The 27,962-nt window shown below is 49.4% G+C and overlaps 1 protein-coding gene and 1 long non-coding RNA gene across 19 annotated transcripts; one reads left to right on the top strand and one right to left on the bottom strand.

The window, feature by feature from the left end:
• Positions 1-170: 170 nt before the first annotated feature.
• CCM2L (CCM2 like scaffold protein) lies at positions 171-22,837 on the bottom strand. Of its 18 annotated transcripts, XM_074005001.1 has the most exons (11): positions 22,785-22,837; positions 19,166-19,308; positions 18,162-18,329; positions 15,025-15,108; positions 14,601-14,929; positions 13,677-14,137; positions 10,268-10,468; positions 7,169-7,232; positions 3,965-4,094; positions 3,251-3,389; positions 171-2,092 (listed from the first exon to the last, which is right to left on the bottom strand). In XM_074005001.1, the coding sequence occupies exons 2-11, from the start codon at positions 19,169-19,171 to the stop codon at positions 1,770-1,772; spliced, it is 1,905 nt and encodes a 634-aa protein (XP_073861102.1). In that variant the 5' UTR covers positions 19,172-19,308; positions 22,785-22,837; the 3' UTR covers positions 171-1,769. The 18 variants fall into 18 exon arrangements, 16 of the variants coding, with proteins under 16 accessions (XP_073861102.1, XP_073861103.1, XP_073861100.1 ...); XM_074005002.1 differs by lacking the exon at positions 19,166-19,308 and having other exon boundaries at positions 171-2,162; XM_074004999.1 differs by lacking the exon at positions 19,166-19,308.
• LOC107131098 (uncharacterized) lies at positions 1,418-5,312 on the top strand. The gene is made up of 2 exons (XR_001494094.4): positions 1,418-2,111; positions 3,918-5,312. It is a non-coding gene; the product is annotated as an uncharacterized lncRNA (long non-coding RNA).
• Positions 22,838-27,962: the final 5,125 nt, after the last annotated feature.

The raw sequence follows: 27,962 nt of genomic DNA, 5'->3' as shown, positions 1-27,962 counted from the left end.
GGGAGGGCGAGGTGGGAGGATCACTTAAGCCCAGGAGTTCGAGGTTGCAGTGAGCTGTCATTGCACCATTGCAGTCCAGCCTGGGTGACAGAGAAAAAACCTGTCTCTAAAAATTTTATTTTTTTAAATTAAAAAAATTACAGAATAAAAGAAGCAATAGAATGAAATTCTTATATATACCATTTATGCAAACACACACACAAAGCACTGTGTAGTTTAGGTCCAGGGACATATATCAGCACATAGGGTTAGATGTTCATGGTAAAGAGGGAAAAGGAGTGTGGGGAACATGTGGATTGGGAGAGGGGAAAACATCAGAAGGGCCCTACATGGACCAGTGATAATGGGATGATCATTTACCACAAACCAAGTATGAATTATGGAACTCTTTGGACCTGGAGTCCTAATAATATTTTTTGAAAATTGCTAACAGTACCTATTTTATGGTGTGTACAATGTGTCTGGCCATGGAAGCCTTTGCAAGGTTTTACAAACACATTTTGGCTCTCCTGTGTGGGTCTCTGGTCTCCTCTCAGGCCTCATTCCTTTTAGCTTTCCAGCCTTTACTCAGGCTGTGCTGAATGCTGTCCTCATCCTGACTTCTCTACCTCTCCAACTTTGCCTTCATATTTCTTTGGCTACCCCAGACTCCCAGATGGCTGCCTATGGAGTCTTGGCTATTTCTGGTTTGGGACTTGAGCACAGAGCTAGGCTGTAACAAGGCTGCAAGGGGACAAATATTGTTTCTTCCTCCCAAACAGGGAGCTCCCCTGAGGGTCTTCTGAATAGCTCACCCCCACCTCAGTTGCAGTAAGATGCACCCAGGCATCTTTTGCTTATTACCAGGCAAGAAAGGTAAACTGAATCAGAAAATGTTTGATGTGGAAAGGAATATTTATTGGGCACTTATCATGTGCTAGACTCAGCTCTAAGGTCTTAACCCTCAGTAATCCCTATGGCCACCCTGTTAGGTGGATGGGGGCTGAGCTCACTGGACAGATGGGGAAACGGGAGCATACAGAGGTTATGACACTAACCAGACAGAGGCTCCAGGTCGGCCTGGCTCCAAATCCAAGAGTTGAACGAACACCTTGTTTGGGGTCTTGAGGCCAGAATGGGACCCAGATGGCCCCCGAGTCAACCCTGGGTGGAGGAAACCCTCTACTCCACACTGCCTGTACAAGTCAGGCATCAGGGGGACGGGAGACCCTGACATTTAGAGCCTTAAGAAGACCTTCTACACTATTTAGTATGGTCAGTTTGAGGTCATATAAGGAGAATCAGGAGATTCCCTCAAGCCCTTTCCCCTCTTTTTGAACCATAGTTTTCCGATCTGTAAAATAGGATCCAATTCTGGAAATTCTTTTCTCAGTCTGCCAGCAGGTGGAGCCCACTCTTCATGCCTTCCTCAGCCTCCAGAAAGCTGCGGCGTCCCGGGGAGGAGGTGTTCTGGGGCCGACCCCTCTGGGCTTCTGGGACAAAGCAGGATCGCTGCCCAGCCCCAGCCTGGCAGAGCGGCACGGGAGCCCCGGGTGACTGCCCCGGTCTTTAGGGCCCGGCTTCGCTCACCCGCTGCAGGACACTCTCGGTACTGCAGGGTCCCGGGCCCCAAAGGCAGGGAGCGAGACCCTGGAGTGAAGACGCCCCCGCCTCCGCCAGGTGTGATGAGTGGGCCCTGGGGACAGGGTCTCCCCCGGGGATAGGGTCGCCCAGGCAAAGCTGAGACTGGGAGGTGGGCTGCGGGGCCACACCGTCCGCAGGGTCGGTGGCTACAGGTAGTTGTCTTCGGCAGCGTCACTCCCGCCCCTGGAGCCCCGGGGCTCATCCTCCTCATCGTCGTCGTTATCGTCGTCATCGGGGGCCAGCGCCTCGATGTCGTGTGTGATGTCAGCCAGCAGCCGGTGGAAGGCCTGTGCCTCGGGCCGCTGCGCCGCGCCATCGTAGCTGCGCACCGCAGAGGCCGACGTGGAGCTCATGCTGCGCTTGATGCGGCCGAAGCTGTCAGTGAGGATGCCGCCCTCGCGGATACCCACGCCCTCCAGGAAGCCCTCGAAGTAGCCGATGTCCTGGTCCGGGATGAAGGGCCGCATCCCTGTGAGCCGAGGGATGTGGTGAGTCCTCAGGGCACGGCCCCTTTCCCTCCCACAGGTGAAGCGTCCTCTCTGCAGATCAGGGTGCAAATCCCTGCTGTCACTCACTGGCTGTGTGGCCTTGCCCAAGGTCCTTAACTCTGAGCCAGCGAATAACAGCACAGCACTTAGCACACAGTGAATGCTCACTACATACTACATTACTGTACTTTTATTATTATTATAGCCTCCGCCTCCTGGGTTCAGCGATTCTCATGCCTCAGCCTCCCAAGTAGCTGGGATTACAGGCGCACACCACCACGCCCTGCCAATTTTTGTATTTTTAGTAGAGACAGGGTTTCATGTTGGCCAGGCTGGTCTTGAACTCCTGACCTCAAGTGATCCGCCAGCTTCAGCCTCCCAAAGTGCTGGGATTACAGGTGTGAGCCACCTTGCCAGGCCTATTTTTGTTGTTATTATTAGTACCATCATTACATTCCCATTGATTAATTATGTTGAACCTCATTTTCCTGACCTATAAAACTGAGATAATTGCACCTGTTCTCTGGGTAGGGATGTGAGGATTAAATAACAAGGTACTCAGCACATACTGAGCACCCTGTAAACAGTTTGTTTTATTTCCATTCCTACTTACTAGCTATGTGACCTCAGTCCTTTACTTTGTTACTCTGAGTCTCAGTTTCCTCACCTGCAAAATGGGGACCAATAATAGTATCTACTTCTCAGAACTGGGGGCATTCAATGAGATGATGCTTGGCATATGGTAACTGCCAAGCACATGTCAGCTTATTCGTACTATTCCTCCTATGATTAGCCCTCCTTACTAGCTGTGTGACCTTCGACATGTTCTTTAGCCTTTCTGAGCCTCAGCTTCTGCGTGGGGTAAGATGGGGAAGAATCAGTCCCTCTCCCAGCTTTGCTGTGCAGACGAAATGGCCACACCACTGCTTAGTTCTTCTTATCAACAGTGTCTCCCAGCACTGACAAGTCCTTTCCCTACTCTGCACCTTGAGCTCCTCATCTGCCCTGCGAATCTCATGATCTGGGTTTCATCAGAGGCTGAAGGATAAGGAGAAAACATTCACACCCAGGTGCCTGACTGGGATGGCAAGGACCAAGCAGGGGCCCTAGCTGACCTCTGGGGGTGCGGGGGCGCTCACCGAGGAGGAGGAACTTGCGCCGGTCTCCATAGAGCTTCAGCAGGCCTGTGCAATAGTCCTGGATGGGCAGCCCCAGCCGGTACTCCCGCAGCAGCAGTGCAAATTGCTGGATCTCGAGGGGCCCCAGCTTACTCCGCAACTATGTGAGGGACACCATTCAAGATCAATCCCAGGGAGCAGCCCCACCCAACCCCTGCCTGAAAGGCCCAGAGCCTTCCCTAAGGGCATGTTTGGCCCAGCTCTCCTCTGAAAACCCTTCCCATGGGCTACTCAGAGGACATCTAGATCCCTTAGGTTGTATCTAAGAATAGGATGTGGACTCAAGCTGCTGAGTGCAAATCTTGACCCCTTCGCTGAATCAGCTCTGTGATCTTGGATAGTTGACAGCCTCCATGATGCTTGCCTTTCTCATCTGCAAAGTGAGGATAACGATGGCATTTTCCTCTTGGTGTTGTTGAAAATATTAAAAGAAATAATGCATGAAAGGTGCTTAGAATGGTGCCTGGTACACAGCACGCACTCAATTAATGCCAGCTGACATTACTTAAGGCCTTTCACAAGCTGGCCTCAGTTTACTCTCCTAACCTCATCTCCTGCTCTGACCTCTGAGGTCTTCTACTTAGGTTATGTCCACGGCAATGTGCAATTCCCAAAATGTTTACTCCAGCCTCCAGGACTTTGCTTGTGCCATTCCCACCGCCAGCCCCAGCTCACCGTGACCATGTAATCCTGTAACTGCTCCAAGCCCAGACCGCTGTGGTCGCTGCCGCTGCAGTGGGAGCCGTGAAAAGAAGGTGTGGACGTGCCGCTGTAACATGCTTCAAAGGTGTCCTGGGAGCCATTGCTGCAGGCACAGGAAGAAGGGCCTTCACTCGTCTCCCTCCAGCTCCTCGCCCTCGGGCAGGCTGAAGGTAGGAGGCCTCATCCTAGACTGCACGCTGGCCTCCAAGGCCTGGCACACCCTGGCCCCTGGCACCTCTCAAGCCTCATCTCTCACTGTGCTTGCCTTTGCCTTTGCTCTCTGTGCTCTGTGCCCCCCTGCTCCCTTTCTCCTTCTTCCTCTACTATCTCCTCACCTCTAGGTGTTTGCACCTGCTGTTCCCTCTGCTTGGATTGCCTCCTTTCCCCTCCCTTTTGCTCAGCGAACTCGTACTTATCTCATGATCTTAAATGTCATCTCCTCAGGAGAGTGTTCCCTAATTCCCCTAGGTTGGGTTAGAACCTCTGTCGAATGTGCTCCCTCAGTCCATGGCCTACCTGTGACATGCATGGCCTTTCCAGGTACCCCCAAGCATCCTCTCTGACCAGTCTCTCCCTCACACCATTTGCCACAGCCACAGTGGCCACCTGCTGCTCCTCAAACCCACTAAGCTCTATCCTGTTCAGAATTTTTTTTTTTTTGAGACAGATTCTTGCTCTGTCACTGAGGCTGGAGTACAGTGGTGCGATCTCGGCTCACTGCAGCCTCCGCCTCCCGGGTTCAAGTGATTTTCATGCCTCAGCCTCTTGAGTAGCTGGGACTACAGGCATGTGCCACCCGGCCAATTTTTGTAGTTTTTGTAGAGACGGAATTTCACCATGTTGTCCGGGCTGCTCTCAAATGCCTCACCTCAAGCAATCTGCCCACCTCAGCTACCCAAAGTTCTGGAATTACAGGCGTGAGCCACCACACCTGGTCAGCTCAGGATTCTTACATTTGCTCTTCCCCCTTTCATCCTCCAGGCCTCAATTCATGTGCCATCACCTCTGAGAGGCCCTCCTGACTCTCCAGCTGAGTTGGGGTTCCCCTCAGCCTCTCTTATAGCACCCTGAGCCTCCCTTTAGTACTTACTATCATTAATGATTGTTACTGTTAAATTGTGATTTCATTGCCTCCCATGCTAGACTGTAAACTTCACAAGAGCAGGAACCTTGGTTTTCTTCATTTGTTGAACACCTACTATGTGACAGGCCCAGGTTTTGCCCTCTGTCTTGTGTCCATCTGTATCCCCAGCATACAGCACAGTGCCTGGCACATAGAAGGTACTCAAGAAATATTGCTTAATAAAAATTCAACCTTGGGCTCCTGCCTCCTTGTCTCCAAATTGTTCCAGAACCATCCTCCATTATTAGCTACAAAGAAGCAGTGTAGCTTTGTGGTTAAGGGACTGGACTCTGGAGCCAGCCTTCTTCTGTTCAAATCCCAGACCTACAACTTACTAGGTGTTTGACCTTGGGAAAACTAAACTTAATTTCTCTATTTCTCAGTTTTTCCATCTGTAAAATGGGATAATAATAATTGGTATCATCATACCAATTATTAGAGGAGTATTTGCAGAACACTTAGAATTATGGGCTACAAGCAATAAACAGTAACTGCTGTAATGTTACTATATTGATGAAAAAATAAAGTGCTTTATAGAACAGCACTTAGTACATAGCAAGCTCAATGTTCAAACGCTATTATCATTATTTTATCTCTCCAGTAGATATCTGGTTGTTTAAAGACTAGCCTGAGGGCACACAGTATGAGGAAGGCAAATCTATTGCCACTAAAAAGGAAAACACAGTAAGGGATACATCACTGGCAGAGGCTGCTACATGCCAAACCGAAGCCCTTAGTAACATGACTAGGTGATCAACCAGTAACCCAGGACTTTCTTGGTTTTAGCACTGAAAATCCCATATCCCGGGGAACCCTTCATTCCTGAGCAAACTGGGATGGCTGTTCATCCTAAACAGAACCTTGGGTAATGTTCCCAACTGAATTGTTTAACATTTTATTTATTTATTTGTTTGTTTGTTTGTTTAAATAGAGACAGGGTCTCCCTATGTTGCCCAGGCTAGTCTCAAACTTGTGGGCTCATGTGATCCTCCTGCCTTGGCCTCCCAAAGTGTTGGGATTACAGGTGTGAGCCACCGCAACTGGCCTGAATTTATTTATTTTATTTTATTTTATTTTATTTTATTTTATTTTTGAGATGGAGTCTTGCTCTGTCGCCCAGGCTGGAGTGCAGTGGCGCAATCTCAGCTCACTGCAAGCTCCGCCTCCTGGGTTCACGCCATTCTCCTGCCTCAGCCTCCCAAGCAGCTGGGACCACAGGTGTGGGCCACCATACCTGGCTAATTTTTGTATTTTTGGTGGAGACGGGGTTTTGCCATGTTGCCCAGGATGGTTTGGAACTCTCGGGATCAAGCGATCCACCTGCCTCAGCCTCCCAAAGTGTTGGGATTACAGGTGTGAGCCACTGCATCTAGCCTGAAATATATATATTTTTAATCCTAAATTTTCCAGCTTTGCTTGCAGCTAGTGATGGCTACGTAACAAAGTTCTGGCCTATGACATATAAGCAGAAGTCATCAGGTGGGAATCTGGCAGAACTCTTTAAAGAGGCCCCCAGCATGCTACTGTGATGGCTGGAGCTACAACCACCATCTTGGTCCATGAGGTGACCTTAAGGATGGCTGCAAGTCCTGAAGAGGGTAGGGGAGGAAAAGAGAAGCCTGAACTCCTAACAACCATGAAATGTTGAATTGCTGCTCTATTTTATGTCAAAGATAAGAAAAAAAAAAGTTCTATCTTGTTTAAGATACTCTTTTTGGGAGTTTTCTATTACATGAAACCAAAATTAAGCCAAAATGATTTTTTTGGCATGTAGCTATCTATGATTTTGGTTTCTGCAGGCCACTGTGTCTGGATGACTGGGAGAGAACCACAGGCCTGTGTGGACCCACATCTGAGTTCTGGTGTCTCGTGGGTCTCTCAGGGGCCTAGATCCTGTGAGTTTCCAGAGTCAGGGAGCTCGGTTTATCTCCCCCTGTTAGTGCCCAGTGTCTCAGCAAGGTTGGGTCACCTTCTCCTACCCTCTCTAGACTAGTGACCCTGTTTGCGCAGGGGTAGGGGAGCAGGGTGGAGTCCCTGACAGGGGCTATACTCACAAGGAGCTGCAACAGCTGAAGTCGGCATCATAGGCGTACGTTCCATCTGTGCGGCAGCTCTCACCTAGGACCAGCAGACAGAGGGAGTGTGAGAGGCAGCAAAGCAGGGATCAGCATCCCCTGCTCCCTGAGGCCCCGCCCTCAGTCTCAGCCTGAAGTCTAGTCCTGCCCCTGACACCAACACACAGCAGACCCTGGGGAACTCCCCTCCCCTCTCCTGATCCTCAACTTCCCCGACATGGGGACAATACCACCCCCTGCCTACCTCACGGGTGCCTTGGGAACAGCAGATGAGGAAACATGTGAGGGAATATTTTATAAACTGTGTGTTTCAGGCAAGACAAAAAAAAGAAAAAAGAAAAAAAAATTTGTGGCTCACGCCTGTAATCCCAGCACTTTGGGAGGCCAAAGCAGGAGGACTGCTTGCGCCCAAGAATTCAAGACCAGCCTGGACAACATAGAGAGACCCCATTTCTACAACAACAAAAAATTTAGCTGGGTGTGGTAGTGCACGCCTGTGGTCCCAGTTACTTGAGAGGCTAACATAGGATTGCCTGGGCCTGGGAGGTCAAGGCTGCAGAGAGCCATGATTGTACCACTACAGTCCAGGCTGGGTGACAGAGCAAGACCTGGAAAAGGAAGAAAGAAAGGAAGAAAGAGAAAAGAAGGAAAGAAAGGAAAGGAAAGGAGAAGAAAGGAAAGGAAATGAAAGGAAAAGAAAGAGAGAGGGGGAGAGAGAGAGAGAGAGAGAAAGAAAGAAAGAAAGAAAAGAAAGAAAGAAAGAGCGAGCGAGAGAGAGAGGGAGAGAGGGAGGGAGGCAGGGAGAGGGCAGGGCAGGGGAGCAGGGAAGGAAGGAAGAAGGAAGGAAAAGAAATTTGTGAAGGGGAAGAATCTGAAAACCTTCAGAGCAAAGAAACACCAAGTATGGAGAGCTTGCGCTCTTCCTAGTCCTGTTCTCATTTAGCTGGTTATTAGCCCTACCCTTTCTGATCTCTGATCACTCAGTGTCGCTTCCTTACCCTCCAGGTGGGGTCAGTTCTTCATTATATGTTCTCCCGGCACAGTCTGTGGTTATTTATTTATTTATTTTGAGACAGAGTTCCACTCTTGTCGCCCAGGCTGGAGTGCAGTGGCGCGATCTCTGCTTACGACAACCTCCACCTCCCAGGTTCAGTTGACTCTCCTGCCTCAGCTTCCTGAGTAGCTGGGATTACAGGCACCTGCCACCATGCCCAGCTAATTTTTGTATTTTTAGTAGAGACGGGTTTTCACCATGTTGGCCAGGTTAGTCTCGAACTCCTGACTTCAGGTGATTCACCTGCCTTGGCCTCCCAAACTGCTGGGATTACAGGCGTGAGCCACCTGCCCGGCCTGTGGTCATATATTTATTTGTGTACTTATTTAATTACTGTCAGCCTGCCTCCACTAAGTAAACTTCATGAAGACACGGCCACCTCTGGTTTTGCTCACCAGGATAATCTACGGATTAGCACTGGATCTGACCTACTAGGTGTTCAATAAATATTTGCTAAATGAATGAATTTGTTGAAATATTTGTTGAATTATCTAATGTATTTGCCCATCATCCTTGTGAGAGTTGAACTAACCCAGCTTCCCAACAAGCACAGCTCCCACAGATGCAAGGGTCTTCGGAAGAAAAGAACCAGCACTCTGTTGCTGGTACCATGCTGCGGGAGACAGTGGCTGGGGGAATTCACCCACGGGCCTGAAGGCAGCATGGGGACTGAGGTTGTTGCTGATAGAAGCTTCAGAATCAGACAGACCTGGGTTTGAATCCTCACTCTGCCACTTACCAGCTGTGTGACCTTGAGTAATTTATTAACTAATCTGAGCCTTAATGTCCTCATCTGTAAAACTGGAATCCTGACTGGGCACAGTGGCTCACGCCTGTAATCCCAGAACTTTGGGAGGCTGAGGCAGGCAGATCACGAGGTCAAGAGATCAAGACCATACTGGCCAACTAACATGGTGAAACCCCGTCTCTACTAAAAATACAAAAATTAGCTGGGCATAGTGGCACACGCCTGTAATCCTGGCTACTCAGGAGGCTGTGGCAGGAGAACTGCCTGAACCTGGGAGGTGGAGGTTGCAGTGAGCCAAGATTGCGCCACTGCACTCCAGCCCGGGCAACAGAGTGAGACTCCATCTCAAAACAAACAAACAAACAAACAAACAAACAAAAAAACAAAAAAACTGTAATCCTAAGGCCTCACAGAGTTCTTTCATGCCTTCAAAAAAATACTTTGTGAGTATCTGATGTACCCAGTCTCAGGACAGGCAAGGTTGCTATGAGGACATGGCACATTGGTATGGTGCTTGGCACACAACTGGTGCTCAACACATGCCTCTGTTGATCTCATTCTCCTTCTAGTCCTTGAGTGTATCAAGGACCCATCTGGAAATCTTTGTTTGGCCTTAGGGTCTTAGTGGGATCAATGGCTCAGTAAACAGATGATACATGTGCTTAGGTTTCTGCAATACAGGGACACAAAAACAAAAGGGGGAGAGAAGAGTTCAACTCTAGGGGGCTTGTTCTGAATTTGGCAATCCAAACATCTTTGAAGAAGCTAAGTTTGAGATCATGATGAAAACTGATGGCTGGGTGCAGTGGCTCACGCCTATAATTCCAGTACTTTGGGAGGCTGAGGCGGGTGGATCATGAGGTCAGGGGTTTCAAGACCAACCTGGTCAAGATGGTGAAACCCTGTCTCTAAAAAAAAAAAAAAAAAAAAAAAAAAAAGCCAAGCGTGGTGGCACACGCCTGTAATCCCAGCTACTCGGGAGGCTGAGGCAGAGAATTGCTTGAACCGGGGAGGTGGAGGTTGCAGTGAGCTGATATTGCATTACCATACTCCAGCCTGGGCAACAGAGAGTGACTCCGCCTCAAAAAAAAAAAAAAAAAAAAAAAGAAAAGAAAAAAAAATTGACATTTCACCTACAATTACATTTCACCTGTAATTATGGCAGAGATCAGGAACCCTAAAGACCTTCATCAACCCCAAGTCCTGGGACATCTTCCCTCCCCTGGCCTTTTTGGGATGTTTCACAGGAGGGGAGGCCAGGAGTTCTGGTACTCACTGCGGCTGCAGAGCCACGGCCGTTCGGGCGTGGATGTGTAGTGGTAGCCAGCCCGGTCCACACACTCAATACTCTGGTCCCCATAGATGATCTGGAAGACCTGACAGATGAGTGCGCAGGACTCCTCTGCAGCGTCCTGGCCCAGGGAGGAGGATAGAGAGCTCAGGTCCTCACCAACGACCAAGATGTTACCCCTGCTTCCTAAAACACAGTGTGAAGATGTGCACAAAGATACACATCTATAGAGCCCTTTAAATTGGCTTTTGAGACTTTTTCCATCAAAATTCTATGGCTATTCTCTGGATCTTAGAACCCCTTTATAGAATTCAGTGACAACTCTAACTCTTGTGCCATGAAAAATGTACCCCAGATTTCTGGAGGATTCATCAGCCTTCCTGATGCCCTTCTAAGTCCTAATTTAGTTTAATGTATAGGTATGGAAACTGAGGCCCAGTGAGGGGAAGTGATTAGTCAGGATTAGAATCCAGTTCTCCTAATAGCTAGTAGGAGAAGGGATGATTAAATGTATCAAAATTTTAGGCTCAATATAGTTACTAACACTGGAAGCCATATTTAGATATGAGCTTCCTAGCATTCAGTGTGAAAATTGAAGCAGGGTAAATAAAATTCAGTCTCTGATAGAAGGAAAGAGTTTCAGTTATTGGGTAAAACTTTTTTTGAGACTGCAAATTTGAATAGGAATTTACCTCTTTATGCCTTAAGCAAGACACATAGAAAGCCAGTAATTGATGAAGAGACTGTCTTCATGAAGTTTTTCTCTAGGTTGTGTCTCTAAAAAGGCCCAAGCTAATGGATGGATACAAAAAATACAAATGAAAAAGTCCAAAGAATAAATTAAAATGTAACTCAGGATAGGCATTTTGGGATAGTGGGTGTGTCCTAATAATTAAACCAGGACTGATCCTTACCATAAACCTACAAAATGGACAGGGCAAAGAGGATCCTTATTTTATAATCAAAGATGCTGAGACTTAGAGTGGTTAAGTGACTTGCCTAGGCTCACACAGCAGGTTCATGGCATTAGTACCAGCACCCAAGTTTTGTTTCACTCTAACTCCTATATCCTCCTTGGAACCAGGATGACTCAGATAAGAAGCCAGATGCTCAGACAACCCTGGAAAGCAACTTTTTTTTTTTTGAGATAGAGTCACACTCCGGTCACCCAGTGGCACAATGATGGCTCACCGCAGCCTCAACTTCCTGAACTCAGGTGATCCTCCCACCTTAGCCTCCTGAGTAGCTGCGTGACAGGCACACACCATCACACCCAGATAATTTTTTGTATTTTTAGTAGAGATGGGGTTTTGCCATGTTGCCCAGGCTGGTCCGGAACTCCTGGACTCTAGTGATCTGCCTGCCTTGGCCTCCCAAAGTGCTGGGATTACACTTATTTACTCACTTCACAAATTCCAACTTAGTCCTATTGTGTGGCCGGCACTGGGCCAGCTTCAGTACCCAAAAGCCCTCACAGTCCAGTGGGATGAACAGGGCACACTGTTGGCTTTGTCTGGAATCCTATTTCCAGCCACAGAGGAAGTGGGCATGGTGGCTGGAGTACAAATGGCCTTGTAAGCAATTGTAAGGATGTTAGCTTTTACTTGGAGTGAAATGGGAAGCCACTGGAAGATGTGGAGTTAGGGACATGATGTGACTTACATGTTAATGGGACCACTTTGTGTGGGGGAAGAGACTGTCAGCGAGGGCTGAACCAGTCAGAGGGTGACCACAAGATTCAGGTGAGAGAAAACAGGGCATGAACCTGGGTGGGTACAGGGGCAGGGTGGGGAGAAGTAAATGGATTTTGATGTTTTTTTTGTTTTGTTTTGTGATGGAGTCTTGCTCTACTGCTCAGGCTGGAGTGCAGTGGTGTGATCTTGGCTCACTGCAACATCTACCTCCCAGGTTCAAGCGATTCTCATGCCTCAGCTTTCTGAGTAGCTGAGATTAAAGGCACCAGCCACTAAGCCTGGCTAATTTTTGTATTTTTAGTAGAGATGGGATTTCGCCATGTTGGCCAGGCTGGCCTTATTAACTCCTAAACTCAGGTGATCCACCCACCTTGGCCTCCCAAAGTGCTGGGATTACAGGCTTGGTCATGTTTGAAAAATAGAGCCAACAGGATTTATCGACAGAGTGGATATCGGGTGTGTGTGAGAAAGATAGAGAGCACTAGAGGCAGCCAAGGCCCACTGCAAGGTTTTGGCCTGACCAATGTAAGGACACAGCTGCTATCAATTGTGACAGGGAAATCAAGGGAGTAGCGGGTTTGGGGGAGGAGTTTGGAGCTCAGCTTTGGATGTGCTGGGTTTGAAACAGTCATTAGATCTTCAGATGCAGATCACCTAGAAATGGGTAGATGACGGATAGATGGAGGAGGGAAGAGGATCAAGAACATAATCTGAGGCACTCCAACTTCTGGAGAAGAGGAGGAACCAGCTAGGTAGGAGAAAAGCCTGGAGAAAGTGGAGAGCTGGAAGCCAAGTGAGGAAGTGTTTCAAGGGGAGAGAGACAGCTGTGGCGTCTGAGTTTACTGGTTATTATCTGCCTCACCATCTAGATAGGAACTATGTCTGTTTCATTCACCACTGTTTTTATACAGAGGGATCTGGTGGTCCAAGATCAGAGGAAAAGCTTAGAATGCTCAGAAATTGAAGGTGTCTGCTCGACTGTGAGCTCCCTAAGGATGGACACCAGATGTCTTTTTCACGTCTGTATCCATAGCACCTAGCCCATTGCCTCGCCCAGAGCTGGCACTCAATAAACATGTTCGGATGAATAAAAGCAAGGGTGAATGAAGAGGATGGGGGAGGAAGAGGGGAAGATGGAAGGAGAAGGAAGAATGGCAGGAAGGCTTCTGCCTTGGGTGACTGTCTTAGTTACCAAGAGTACTGGCTCTGAATTTCCTGGATTTGAACCTTAAAACCACCACATGCTTCCTGTGTGACCTTGCCACCTACGGATCTCAGTTTCCTTCTCCATAGAATGGGGATACAGTAGTTGTAATATTTGCCTCCAGAGGTTGCTGTGAGAATTAAATGAGTTGATGCAGCCCTGTGTCTGGCAGGAGCTGGCCCTCGATTCAAGCTGGTGATTAGTGTCCTCGTGAATGTTACTGTGGTGAGGCCAACACTGACAACGCTGGAGAACGAACGGACTGGAGGTTAGATCTAGTTTGTTTTGGCCATTTTGAGAGTTCGTCCCATTGAAGGAGTCAAGGGGAGATGCCCTGGAGGTGTCCAGGTCCGGAGTTTAGGAGCCATTAGGTGAGGTAGGTGCAGGGAAAAGGCAGGGGCAGACCCCAGGAACCTGGTGGGTGGGGCGGGGGCAAGGTGGGGAGAAAGCAGCGTTCCCGAGCCGGGCATTGGGAGCGGGCTGTCCTCGGGCTCACCCTGTTGGCTACAGCCAGGATGACCAGGTTGCAGTAGGCGTCGGGGCTGGGGTCCTGCGGGTCGAGCGGGTTGGGACCGGGATGGCGCCTCTCCCAGCTGCCACCGCCACTGCCCGCCTGCCTCCGCTCCCAGCTGCCGCCCGGCTTGCCTGCACCGCCGCCGCCGCCGCTTCCGTGCCGCCGCTCCCAGCTGCCGCTGAACGTCTGCCGCCGCTCCCAGCTGCCCGACGCCCGCGCCCCGACGCGCTGGCGCTCCAGGCTGCCGCCACCGCTTCCCCCGGCCCGGGCCTCCGCGGTACCCCCACCCCACCCCATCCGCCAGTCCAGGCTGCAGATGGTGTGGCGCCGCTCCGCGGTGCCCACCCGCCGCTTCTCGGGCGCCGCGCCCGGCGGGCCGGGGTCGCGTCCTGCGCCGCCTGGGCTGGCGTCCACGCCGGCTGGCACCGGGTCCACGCCCAGACCTAGGAGAGTCCGGGGAACCGTCAGCCGCGGGGATCCGGGCTCAGAGACCCCCACCCCCCCTGAGGCCGGCTTGTAGACCTGACCTCGCAGCTCTGGCGTTCCACCGCCGCCTCGCCCCCGGCTTTAAAGTAGCGCGGCGGTTCCCCGCCCATTCCGCTTCCACACTTTCGGGCCTGCCCCCCGTCTCAGTCTCCACCCCTGGCCTCTGGGTGGTGTGGCCGGGTGGCTTCCACGCTCCCCACGCCGCCCGCGCCCGTGGGCTCAGACCTGCCCTCTGAGCAGAGGGTGGTGGTCAGGCTGTCCCCTCCAGAGGGGGCCTTAACTGGAGACCCAGTCCTGGGTTTCAGGGACCGCCCCCTTGGATTCTGACTTTCCGCCTCTCCTCAGCCCCGCCCCCGGACTCAGGCCCCGCCCCCAGCCCGAGGGTCCACTCTAGCCTCAGAGCCGGCACTGTCTGCTTGCCTAGAGCCTCTTCGGCCTGCCCCTGGTCTCAGGGTAGAATGGTCAGGCCTTTTCCATCTCCTCCGCCCCCGCCGCAGGTCCCTCTCCTCTACACGCACACTTCCTGTCCCTGCCCCGCCCCCGCCCCCGCCCCCGCCTGCCGCACCAGTCTTGAGCACTAGCAGGTGCAGCGCATCGTCCTGCAGGTAGGAGGCGGCGGCGATCTCGTGCGTAGGAATTCGCAGGATGAGCTCTTCGTTGTCGCGCCAGGTGAGCAGCAGGCAGCGGGCAGACAGGCTCAGGATGCTGTCCTGCTCCGCCGTGGTCTTCAGCGGCAGCTCCTTCAGCTGCTGCAGGGAGGGGCAGATTTCGAGTTCCCGGGGTCCGCAGGTAGAAGAGGGAGAAGGGGACGAGATCCTGCCCTCCTTCCTCCCCAGAGTCTCACCCTGGCGGTGTCTAGCAGCTGCAGGAGCTCGTCCCGACTGGAGGGGTTCAGTGAGGAAGTCACCCAGGTAAGGTGGCCCAGGAACTGTATGGAAATCGTGGTGAGAGAGGGACACAGAGAGGTCACCCTGAAACCTTGAAGAACCCTGGCCTTCTCATTGATGCAGTGCGGATAGATTGAGATAGAAATACATGAATTAATATAACCTGATAATAACTTTTACTGAGCCCATAATAGAAGCCAGGCACAGTTCTGAGCGCTGTCTATATATTCACTCCTTCACCCTTGCTTTAAGGATGACAAAAACCAAGGCAGGGTGTGGCTAACTAAACAACTTGCCCAGGATTAGGTAGCTAGAGAGGATCAAACTGGGATCCACATGCCGGAACCCACACTCTCAACTGCTGGCTTATATTGCCTTAACACATAGTCATCTAGCTATCAGATTCCATAGGGAAGCAAAAGTTGTTATAATAGCTTGAAAGACCTGACCATCTGTAAATTTCCTCTGGCCTGAGTGGCTCTCTCTACCCCAAGCATCACTGTCAAATGAATTATGAATCACTTGCCTTCCTTATGATCTTGTTGCAGAAGTCAAATGGAAAGCAAAGAATGTTGGATCGAATTAGTATATCATTTTGTCAGGAAAAAATAAATCAATAAATTTTTCCTTTACTCTTATATCCTGTTAGCACTTAGATGTTATTCAATATAATAAACTTTTTTTTTTTTTGAGACGGAGTCTGGTTCTGTGGCCCAGGCTGGAGTGCAGTGGCGTGAGCTTACTGCAAGCTCCGCCTCCCGGGTTCACGCCCTTCTCCTGACTCAGCCTCCCGAGTAGCTGGGACTACAGGCGCCCGCCATCACGCCCGGCTAATTTTTCTATTTTTAGTAGAGTCAGGGTTTCACCGTGTTAGCCAGGATGATCTCGATCTCCTGACCTTGTGATCCGCCCACCTCGGCCTCCCAAAGTGCTGGAATTACAGGCATGAGCCACTGCGCCCAGCCAATAATTAACTTTTTTTTTTTTTTGAGACAGAGTTTCACTGTCACTCAGCTGGGGTGCAGTGGCAAGATATCAGTTCACTGCAAGCTGCCTCCCGGGTTCAAGCGAGTCTCCTGCCTCAGCCTCCTGAGTAGCTGGGATTACAGGCGCACACCACCATATCCAGATAATTTTTGTATTTTTAGTAGAGACAGGGTTTCACCATGTTAGCCAGGCTGGCCTCAAAACTCCTGACCTCAAGTAATCCGCCTGCCTCGGCCTCCCAAAGTGCTGGGATTACAGGTGTGAGCCACCACGCCCGGCCAACTGTTAAAAAATTATTTTTAGTTGTGTTCGTCTAGGTGAATGCACCAATCAAACCTTTTCTCTTCTTTTTATTCTGTATCAAATTTCAGTCCTCAATTTTTAAGCAGATTTATTTGTTAGCTTTTCCCTCCACATAGGTTTACCAGATAAAATATAGGATGCCAGTTAAATCTGAACTTGAAATCAACAATTTTTTTTTTTTTTTTTTTTTTTGAGGTGGAGTCTCGCACTGTCACCTGGGCTGGAGTGCAGTGGTGCGATCTCGGCTCACTGCAACCTCTGCCTCCCAGGTTCAAGCGATTCTCCTGCCTCAGCCTCCCAAGTAGCTGGGATTACAGGTGCCCACTACCACACCCAGCTAATCTTTTGTATTTTTAGTAGAGACGGGTTTCACCATCTCTACTAAAAGATGGCCAGGCTGGTCTTGAACATCTGACCTCATGATTTACCCGCCTCGGCCTCCTAAAGTGCTGAGATTACAGGCATGAGCCACCGCACCCAACTGTTGATCAACAATAATTTTTAAGTTGTTTAGTATTTTTAGTCCCTTGCAATATTTGGGACATAATTATGCTAAGAAAGTATTCATTGCTTATCTGAAATTCAGATTTTACTAGGTGGCTTGTTGTTTGCCAGTTCGGACAACCCTACCCCCATATCAATCTTCTTAGGCTAAATGAAGACCCATCATTGCCTCTTCATGGTGTTCATGCCAGGTGCGGTGGCTCACACCTGTAATCCCAGCACTTTGGGAGGCCGGTGGGGGGGGCGGGCAGATCACCTGAGGTCAGGAGTTTGAGACCAGCCTGACCAACATGGCGAAACCCCAGCTCCATTAAAAATACAAAAAAATTAGCCAGGTGTGGTGGTGAGTGCCTGTAGTCACAGCTACTCGGGAGGCTGAGGCAGGAGAATCGTTTGAGCCCGGGAGGCAGAGGTTACAATGAGCCAAGATCGTGCCACTGCACTCCAGCCTGGGTGACAGAATGAGATTCTGTCTCAAAAAAAAAAAAAAAAAAAAGAGAGAAGAAGAAGTAGTACAGCTCCTAAGTGGTGGAAGTCCTTTGTGCCTGGCTGTTCATCTGGACACTGTCCGAGTAACAGCAAGGTCATCGCAGTAAAACCTCATGGGAAATGTGAAAGTTGTCAATCAGAATGGAGTCACTTGTGTTAAAAGCCCTGACAAATAGAAGGGAGGATTCTCGTGCATGAACACCTGATAACAAGATCTATGAAAAAGACTGTAAAAACTACCACTTTGCACAAAGACCATCACAACCTTACACACACACACACATATTCCTGCAAGGACAGCAACTGCTTGTCCAACTTGGAAATGGTGCCATCCTTGTTATTGATCCTTGCAGCCAGGGATAATTATCTCAAAACAATTATGTAATCCTTCTCACTTTTCCTTTAAAAACCTTTGCCTTCCTTTACCTTCTGTATACACAGAGTTTACTATGACATGCATATTCCCATTGCAATGCCTATTCCTGAGTAAACATCGTTTTCTTTTAGTGAGTCTCCCTTTCTGCTATGTGGGTTGACAAAAGATAGGACTTTTCCGTGCACAGAACACTCTCCCATCCACTCTACCCTGGGATAGGTTTTGAGTCCTATGTTGAGATGGGAACACTAAGGAGGCTCAGCGGATGGAGGTCACTTGCTGAGGGTAGGGGCAAGGCTGACATGAACCCAAGCCTCTTTCCCATGAGCCACAACTTCCCCTGTGTGAGACAGGGCTGCTTAGAACTCGGTGTCAAGGAGAAGTGAAGGTCTCCTCACCCCAAGGTTTTCCCACCCCTTCTCATCCTGCACGCACCTTGACCTCTTTCTCCAGGTAGTCACACAGCAGAATCTGGGGGTCGATGAGGTAGTCAGGGGGATAAAGGGGCATCGAGTGCAGGGGCCGGCGGCTCACGCTGCTCCTACAGGCTGCACGGCGCCCGGCCTTGGGGAACACCAGCCTTCGGATGGGGGATACAAAGCCCTGGGGAGGAGAGGAGGAATGAGAGTAATAACAGTGGTTGCTTTTATTGAGCACTTACCATGCTCACTTTTACTTACATTACCTAATTTAATTCTCACCAAAACTCTGCAGAAGGGGTACCTCTGTAAGTCCCATTTTACAGATGGAAAAACTAAACCCTAGAGAGAAACTAACTGATAAAGTCACCAGCTAGTAGTGGTGGAACCAATAGTTCACTGTGGGCATTCTGGATCCAACGACCTTCTTTCTAAACACCGAGGTGAGAGTGTAGCTCCTGCCAAACAGGTTTGAGGAATGAGTCTAGGCTGGGGCAAATACAGAAAAATATTAGGATTCAAGGCTGGGCATGGTGGCTCACACCAGTAATCCCAGTACTTTGGACGCCGAGGCAGGCGGATCACTTGAGGTCAGGAGTTGGAGACCAGCCTGGCCAACATGGTGAAACCCTGTCTCTACTAAAAATACAAAAATTAGTTGGGCATTGTGCCAGGAGCCTGTAATCCCAGCTACTCAGGAGGCTGAGGCAGGAGAATCACTTAAACCCAGGAGGCAGAGGCAGAGGTTGCAGTGAGTCAAGATCGAGCCACTGCACTCCAGCCTAGGCAACAGAACAAGACTCCATCTCAATATATATATATATATATATGTATAATATATATAAAATATATAAATATATAATATATGTATAATATAGGTATATATATAAATATAATATATGTTAGGATTCAATGTGGTGGAGTGGTGGTGGGTGCATTGCTATTTCTGAGACTATTCTCTGTGCTTTCCTAAAAGTTAGAAATTACTAATAAGTACATTTAAGTAGAATCCAGGGGCACCTGCATAAAAATGGCCTGGATCAAGGTTAAAGGTGCAAATTCTGGGACTCAACCCAGACCAGCCGCCTGAATCTCAAAAGAAAACTTGAGTTCCATCTAGAACAGCATTTCTCAACATGAGATTCCTGGAACAGCAGCACCACCTAGGAATTGAGAGAAATGCAGATTATCGGGCCCCATCCCAGACCCACTAAATTAGAAACTCTGGGAGCAGAGCCCAGCAATTAGGGTTTAACAAGCCCGCCGGGTGATTCTGATGCATGCTCAAGTGTGAGACTGCACTTTAGAGCAGTCGCTCCCAGCCCTGGCTATCCTTTAGAACTACCTGGGGAAGGCCAGGTGCGGTGGCTCACACCTGTAATCCTAGCACTTTGGGAGGCTGAGGCGGGAGGATAGCTGGAGCCCAGGAGTTCGAGACCAGCCTTGGCAACATGGTGAAACTGTCTCTGCAAAAAATATACCAAAAAAATTAGCCGGGTGTGGTGGTATGCACCTGTAATCCCAGCTACTTGGGAGGCTAAGGTGGGAGGATCACCTGAGCCTGGGAGATCAAGGCTGCTGTGAGCTGCAATTGCAACACCACACTCCAGCTTGGGTGACAGAGTAAGACCTTGTCAAAAAAAAACAAAACAAATAACCTCCCCCCACCCCCAACACACACACAAACTACCCGGGGACCTTCTAAAACTTCAGATGTCCAGGTTACACTCCCGACCAACTGAATCAGAAATTCTGGGACTGAGACGCAGGCATAAAATTTTTAATTTTTTAATTTTTTTGAGATAGGGTGTTGCTCTGTTGCCCAGGTTGGAGTGCAGTGGCACAATCATAGCTCACCGCATCCTTGATCTCTTAGGTTCAAGAGATCCGTCTGCCTCAGCCTTCCAAGTAGTTGGGACTACAGGTGTGTACTACCATGCCCTGATAATTTTTTAAATTTTTAGTAGAGATGAGGTCTCACTGTGTTGCCTAGGCTGGTCTTGAACTCCTGAGCTCAAACGATTCTTCTGCCTTGGCCTCCCAGAGGCCAAGGGATTACAGGTGTGAGCCATTGGGGTTAATGAGCTCAGTCCATTAAGATTTTTAAAGCTTTCTTAGGTAATTTCAAAATGCAGCTCAGCTGAAAACCACCGAGTGAATGTATGGTGTGATTACTTAACTCTTGTAATGAGGCAAATATGAGTAAGACAACCTCCCTGCCCTCAAAGAGCTCACATTCTTTTCAGGTAAACAGAACACAAGTCCACAAATACATCTGTTCATTTACTCATTCATTCAGTAAACATGTATTCACACCTGTATGGCTGGACTCTGTGCTGGGTGCTGAGGATTCAGTGGAGACCTAGTCCCTATCCGTACCTCCAGGGCTTGTGATAAATGACCTAGACTAGTGAGTTTCCAACTTTATGTACCCTGGAGTTTTGATTCAGTAGGGTTGGGTTGGAGCCTGAGACTGCATTTCTACCAAGCTCCCATCTGGTGCTGATACTACTGGTCTGTGCACCACGCTTTGAGTAGCCAGGATCTAAACCAGTGGTTCTCAAAGTGTGGCCCCACAACCGTAAGCATAACCTGTGGGTTATTAGAATTGCAAATTCTTTCTGACTCAGCGATCCTCCCACCTCTGCCTCACAGTAGCTGGGACCACAGACATGCACCACCACCACACCTAGCTAATATATATATATTTTTTTAAAGAGATGGGGTCTTACTATGTTGCCCAGTCTGGTCTTGAACTCCTAGGCTCATGCAATCCTCCTGCCTCAGCCTCCCAAAGTGTTGCCATTACAGGCATGAGTCACTGTGCCTGGCCAGAAATGCAATTTCTTGAACCCCATCCCAGGCCTATTGGCCCAGAAACTGGGGGTAAGACCAGTGATCTGTGTTTTAATGAGTCCTCAGGTGATTCTTATGGGTACTCAGCTTATGTTAGAACCAATATCATGCAGCCAGGATGGGGTATGTAGAAACTTTGAGGAATGAGAGGAAACTATCTGGGAGAACACATGCCAAGCAGAGGGCACAGCATGTGCAAAATTCTGGATGCCTCAAAGGCTGGATGAGGGTGAGCCTGGAGAAGCTGTGTACAGTCAGTCTGCCCTGGCTAGATTATGAGATGAACATATCTTGAATGCCAGCTATGGAGCTGGGACTTTGTCTTGCGTGTGTGTGTGTGTGTCAGGGGTGGGGAGGTGGTATTTTTGTTGGTGGCCCTGAATGGTTCAGCTCTGCCCACCTGTCCAGCCCCATCTGCCTCACTCTTGTCCCCTGGCCCCCCACTACACAGTCCTCTTTCAGTCCTTCTGGCTTGCTACGTTCCTTCCCACTGTGAGGCTTTTGCACATGCTGTTCCTCTGCCTCAAACGTTCTTCCCTACCCCCTTTCCTTCCACCCGTCAGCTCTCGACTCAAACTGATCAGTCTAGGGCTTGGTACCCTAATATTCTGTCCTCCAGCACTGAGCATGGGACCTTCTATGAATTTTTTTTTTTTTTTTTTTAGACAGAGTCTTACTCTGTCACCGAGGCTGGAGTGCGGTGGCATGATCTTGGCTCACTGCAACCTTTGCCTCCTGGGTTCAAGCCTCAGCCTCCTGAGTAGCTGGGATTACAGGCATGCACCACCACGCCCAGCTAGTTTTTGTATTTTTAGTAGAGACGGGGTTTCGCCATTGGCCTGGCTGGTCTCAAACCCCTGACCTCAGGTGATCTCCCGCCTCGGCCTCCCAAAGTGCTAGAATTACAGGCATGAGCCACTGCACCCAGCCCTTCTATGCAATTTTACATTAATTTATTCATTGCTTTAACAAAAGAAATGAAATGCCTGGTGCATAATAGGCATTCAATAAATACCTATTAAAAGAACAAACTAAGAGAAAACATGCATGTATGTCTTGGCTCCCTTCTGAGCCCTGTGTGATTCATGTGGGCACCTTTTAGAACAGCCTGGACCCATGTTTCTGGTGGGGGTAGGGTAGAGGGGAGGATGGAAATGGGGGTAAGATGGAAGTTAAAATCAGAGTAGCTCCCTAAACTCCAAAGACAACCAGGTGAGACACCCAGAGAAGCATACCAGAAAACTTCAGAGTCAGAAGCGGTGAGGGTCTGGGGGTGGGGGAATGGCTTCTGGCTGACGCCTTACACATAGGCCCTTGTAGAAAGGTGGGGAGGGGCAGGGGAGCAGGTGGGAGACTCAAGCCTGGGTAGGCAACCTCCTATGAGAATTGTCCTGACTGGGTCCTTCTGTCTGGGGCAGTGGCGAGCGGGAGAATGGATCTGCTGGGTGTCTGTCTGTCCCTCTGTCTGAGAGGCTGCAGGAGAGAGCCACCAGGAACAGCAGGGAAGCAGGTGTGGAGAATCTCCCAAACTGTCTGTCTGGCCAGGTTTCCTGGGAAGATCCCTGTCTGTCCGTGTTAGGGATGCCAGAGGCCACTGAGAGTGGAGAAACAGGGAGTTGAGAGCCTGGATGTCTGGCTGCCCAAGAGTGGGAAGGAAGTTACTTCCAAATGAGAAGAAAGACCCCACTTATGCCCCTTGCTACTGACCCCCCACCCTGCCCCAGGTTGCCCCCTTCCCCAGCTTTGGGGACATTCCCTGCCTCCCTCCCAACCTCCTACCTACCTTCTTCCCTTTCTTGACTTCATATTCCATGGTGAAATGTCCCGTCTACTTCTGCCACCCTCCTGGCCATCCCCTCCACCCCCCCAACCCAGTTCCTTTGTTCTTTTTCCTGCCTGGTCGGAAACTCCACCAGCCCTGGAGTTCCTGCCCCTCCCATCTGACGGGGAGGGCAGGGGGTGTGGAGGACACAGCCTTGGGACCCTGCAGCTGAAGGGTGGAAGCCCAGGCAGAGCTGACCTGAGGAGGGAGGCTCAAGGCCTCTAGCCAGAAGACATGTTATTGGGGGAGCTTGGGAACTGGCCAAGGCTGGGGAAGGGCCCCCTACATTTGAAGTCCTAGTTTGGAAAATTCCAAGTTCCAGCCCTACTTCTGCCACTGACCTTGTTGTGTGACCTTGGCAAGGCAAGTCGGTTCCCCCTTTCACAGCCTGTTTCCCCTGCCCTCCATAGTTGGAAGTAAACACTGCCTCCCTCCCTAGGCTGCTGTGGTGAGAAATGAAAGAGTCGATGGAAAGTGTCTTAGAGAGTATTGTAGCCAAGCAAGTTATGATTTTTAAAAATTAATCGTTACTCTGAAGGGAGGCAGTATGCGTGGGCTTTGAAGATAGGCTGCTTGAGTTTGAATCCTGGCTTTGGCACTTACTAGGGTTATGACCTTTGGGAAGTCTCTTAACCACCAGTGCCTCAGTTTTCCCATCTTTAAAATGAGCATAATACTAGTTTAACCTCATAGTGACCTTGTGGGGATTAAATGCACCTAGAAGAACTTCTGGCACATATTAAGTACTCAGTAAGGCCGGGCGCTGTGGCTCACGCCTGTAATCCCAGCACTTTGGGAGGCTGAGGCGGGCGGATCATGAGGTCAGGAGTTCGAGACCAGCCTGGCCAACATGGTGAAACCCCGTCTCTACTAAAAATACAAAAATTAGCCAGGCATGGTGGCACACACCTGTAATCCCAGCTGCTCGGGAGCCTGAGGCAGGAGAATCGCTTGAACCTGGGAGGTGGAGGTTGCAGTGAGCTGAGATCGCGGCACTGTACTCCAGCCTTGGTGACTGGCTGAGACTCCATCTCAAAAAGAGCAAGACTCCATCTCAAAAAAATTTGTTTTTAAAAAGTGCTCAGTAAATATTAACTGTTTACCTGCCTAGCAGTTGTCAACTTAAAGAACAAACAGAGACTCTCTAAAAGAAATTTCACTTAGGGGCCGGGCGCGGTGGCTCAATCCTGTAATCCCAGCACTTTGGGAGGCCGAGACGGGCGGATCATGAGGTCAGGAGATCGAGACCATCCTGGCTAACACGGTGAAACCCCGTCTCTACTAAAAAAAAATACAAAAAACTAGCCGGGCGAGGTGGCGGGCACCTCTAGTCCCAGCTACTTGGGAGGCTGAGGCAGGAGAATGGCGTAAACCTGGGAGGCGGAGCTTGCAGTGAGCTGAGATCTGGTCACTGCACTCCAGCCTGGGCGACAGAGCGAGATTCTGTCTCAAAAAAAAAAAAAAAAAAAGAAATTTCATTTAGGAATTAAGCATTGCAGTGGGAATTACCTATATGCCATAGTAAGTGATGTGCACTTTCAGGGAGGTGGGGGAAGACAAAAATTTTTAAAAGAAAAAAATAAGGATTATGTTATTGTTTTTGAACTAATTATCCTTGACTACCAAGATCAAGAGCAAGCATGACGCCAGTCTAAAGTTGGACAGGCAGTTGCTGGGCAGATGTCCTTGTGGAAGTATTTTTTGTGCAAGGTTTCGATGGCCTTTGTGCAAGGTTGTGATTTTTGTAGTCTTTTGTGTAATCAGTCTTTGTTATTATCTGTTTTGTCATCAGTCTTATTTGTTTTGCAAGCATGAAAATCCTCTAGGGGGGCCGGGCGCGGTGGCTCACGCCTGTAATCCCAGCACTTTGGGAGGCCGAGGCGGGCGGATCACAAGGTCAGGAGATCGAGACCACGGTGAAACCCCGTCTCTACTAAAAATACAAAAAATTAGCCGGGCGCGGTGGCGGGCGCCTGTAGTCCCAGCTACTCAGGAGGCTGAGGCAGGAGAATGGCATAAACCCAGGAGGCGGAGCTTGCAGTGAGCCGAGATCGCGCCACTGCACTCCAGCCTGGGCGACAGAGCGAGACTCCGTCTCAAAAAAAAAAAAAAAAAAAAAAAAAAAGAAAATCCTCTATGGCCTTCTCCAGCTCTATTTGTCAAGGTTTTCTTAACATTAGTGACTCCATTTTTATTCTGACCATATTCATAGGGTCTTGAGCTGTTTTACTCTGTTGGAAGTATATTAGAGAGGCAAGGTCCCCTTTGTGGCTCTGTGCTGAACACTTTACATATTTTATCTTACTCCTCGCAGTGTTGAGTACCATGATAGTACCTATTACACAGATTTTTAAAACTGAGGCTGAAGTGCAGAGCCTGGTTCAAGGAGGTCACACGGTGAATGAGAGGAGGAGCTGGGATTTCTGGCTGGTGTAGATCTGAGCCTAGCGTTCCTTACCTCTAGGACCTATGCATTCTGCATGCCCCACCCAGGACAGATGGAAAGGTTCTGAGTGGCCCATTCACACCTTGCAGCGACACCTGGGTTCTGGAGACCTAAGCTCTGGAACTGATTTGCTATATATGACCTGGTCCAGGTTGCTTATTGTAACTTCTCTTGGCCTCAGCTTTCTTATCTTTCCAATGGGAACAATAATTTCCCAAAGCCCTGCTCTGCTCGTCAGAGCTGTGGCCAGAAAGACACAGGCCATGGATGGAAGAGCAGTTGGAAACCGTAAAGTACCAATGCATTGGATTCTACTGAAAGACTTTTTCTGAAAGCCTGGTGTTCAGGGTCAGTGCCTTGGAGGGAGGATCAGAGCTCCCCACTGCTTCTGGGTGTGAGAGCTACAGGAGATCCTAGCCACTAGCCCTTCCTTTTCCTTCCCCTCCCTTGGAGGGGAAATGGCCCAGGCTGCTTAGTGCTGGCTCTCACAGCCACTCCCTCCTGCTCCCCTGCATCCTGCCGGTCACCTCCCAGTACAGGAAGTGAGATCTCCACTCAGCCTGCCAGGCGAACAGGAAGAGGCCAGGGTGTGCTAGCCAATTCCTGACTCTGCTCTGGACATGAAAGCTCCAACTTAACCCCTTGAGCCAGCCCAGAATTCCCACCCTTGGAGCAGCAGCAGGGCATGAGAGATGTGGTCTCTTGCTCTGGCATCTCTATGACTGGCTTTTGCAAGCCTTTTCCTCTCTCTGGGCCTCAATTTCCCTGTCTATAAAATGGAAGCTTGTATTATTCCTGGACTAGCTCCAAACATCGCTGAACTGCTGGGAATCTCAGATAGGGCGATAAGTGTTTTGCATGCTACTAAAATTAGAAAACTATCTCTGTATTCCCTGCAGTGCTCCCTGCAGAGCCATAACAGATGAAGTGCTTAGTAAATGTCAGCGGAAGTGGTTGGAGATGGTGGATGTAGGCTCAAATGTATATGACCTTGAACACATTACCTCATCTCTTAGCACCTCAGAGCCCTCACGTGTCAAAAGCAGGAAAATGGCAGTACCTGCCTTGGAAGGCTGCTGCAGGGATTGAATGAGAACAGAAGTGCACAATGATAACGTATTATTAAAATTAGCTTGTGAATCAAAGAAGAGATGAGCAAAACAAAGTCCCTGCTCTCAAAGACTTAACAGTTGTGGCAGATAGGATTCATCTCTTTTGAGCCACCTCCAGTTGATTGGCAGGGGCTGCCTGAGGGCTGCGTAGAGGATTATAAAAACTGGATCTACTCCCAGCAGGAAGAAGGGATTGATTATCAATGCCTGCCACAGGCAGGAGTGGGGAAAGTAGCAGCAGGTGGTCAGTGCACATGTTGACCGGGATCTGGTTAGAGACAAAGACACACAAGCCAAGAACTCTGGTATCAGGCCAGCAACTTGTTTGGGGGAAGGCAGAATCAGGAGCCATTCCCCAGGCCGGTGGCATTCAAGCCAAACCTTGAAAGGTGAATGGAAGGAAGGTTACTCTGGGCAGAGGGAACAGCTTGAGCAAACACAGTGCCAGAGTTCTGCCTGCAAGGAACAGACAACCCTGCCAAAGGTGGCTTAGACAAGAAGGAACATTTATTCTCTCTTAAAACAAGTCCAATAATGAGTGCTTTCAGGTTATTTGAGCAGCTCAACACTAGCATCAAATTCCTTTATATTTTTTACTTTGCTGGTGTTATTGTGTCCCTCCAATTTATTTGTTGAAGCCGTAACCCCCAGGACCTCAGAATGTAACAGTATTTGAAGACAGGGTCTTTAAAGAGGTGATGAAGTTAAAATGAGGCAGTTAGGGTGGATGTTACTCCAATCTCCCTGGTGTCCTTATATGAAGAGGAAATTTGCATCTGTAATCCCAGCACTTTGGGAGACCAAGGCAGGCGGATCACCTGAGGTCGGGAGTTCAAGATCAGCCTGGCTAACATGGTGAAACCCCATCTCTACTAAATATACAAAATTAGCTGGGTGTGGTGGCACACGCCTGTAATCCCAGCTACTCGGGAGGCTGAGGCAGGAGAATCGCTTGAACCTGGGAGGTGGAGGTTGCAGTGAGCTGCGATCGCGCCACTGCACCCCAGTCTGGGTGACAGAATGAGACTCCATCTCCAATGAAAAAAAAAAAAAGGAAATTTGGACACACCAAGACAGCATGGTCACTTGTGCACAGGGAAAGACCGTGTGAGAACACAGTAGGAAGACAGACAGCTGTCTGCAAGCCATGGAGAGAGGCCTCAGGAGAAATTGTCAGAGGTGTTTGAACCGGAGCAACTCCATCTTGAATAGAAGCTAGGTAGAGTGAGGCTGAGACCTACTGGGCTGCATTTCCAGACAGTTAAGGCATTCTAAGTCGCAGGATGAGATAGGAGGTCAGCTCAAGATACAGGTCGTAAAGACCTTGCTGATAAAACAGTTGCAGTAAACAAGTCGGCTAAATCCCACCAAAACCAAGATGGCCACAAGACTGACCTCTGGTCGTCCTCACTGCTACACTCCCACCAGCAACATGACAGTTTACAAATGCCATGGCAACATCAGGAAGTTACCCTATATGGTCTAAAAAGGGGAGACATGAATAATCCACCCCTTGTTTAGCATATCATCAAGAAATAACCATAAAAATGGGCAACCAGCAGCCTTTGGGCTGTTCTGCAT

This window comes from Macaca fascicularis, chromosome 10 (assembly GCF_037993035.2).
Source record: "Macaca fascicularis isolate 582-1 chromosome 10, T2T-MFA8v1.1".
Taxonomy (NCBI): domain Eukaryota; kingdom Metazoa; phylum Chordata; class Mammalia; order Primates; family Cercopithecidae; genus Macaca; species Macaca fascicularis.
Note: the sequence above shows the minus strand (reverse complement) of the source record. Positions and strands in the feature narration are given on the sequence as shown.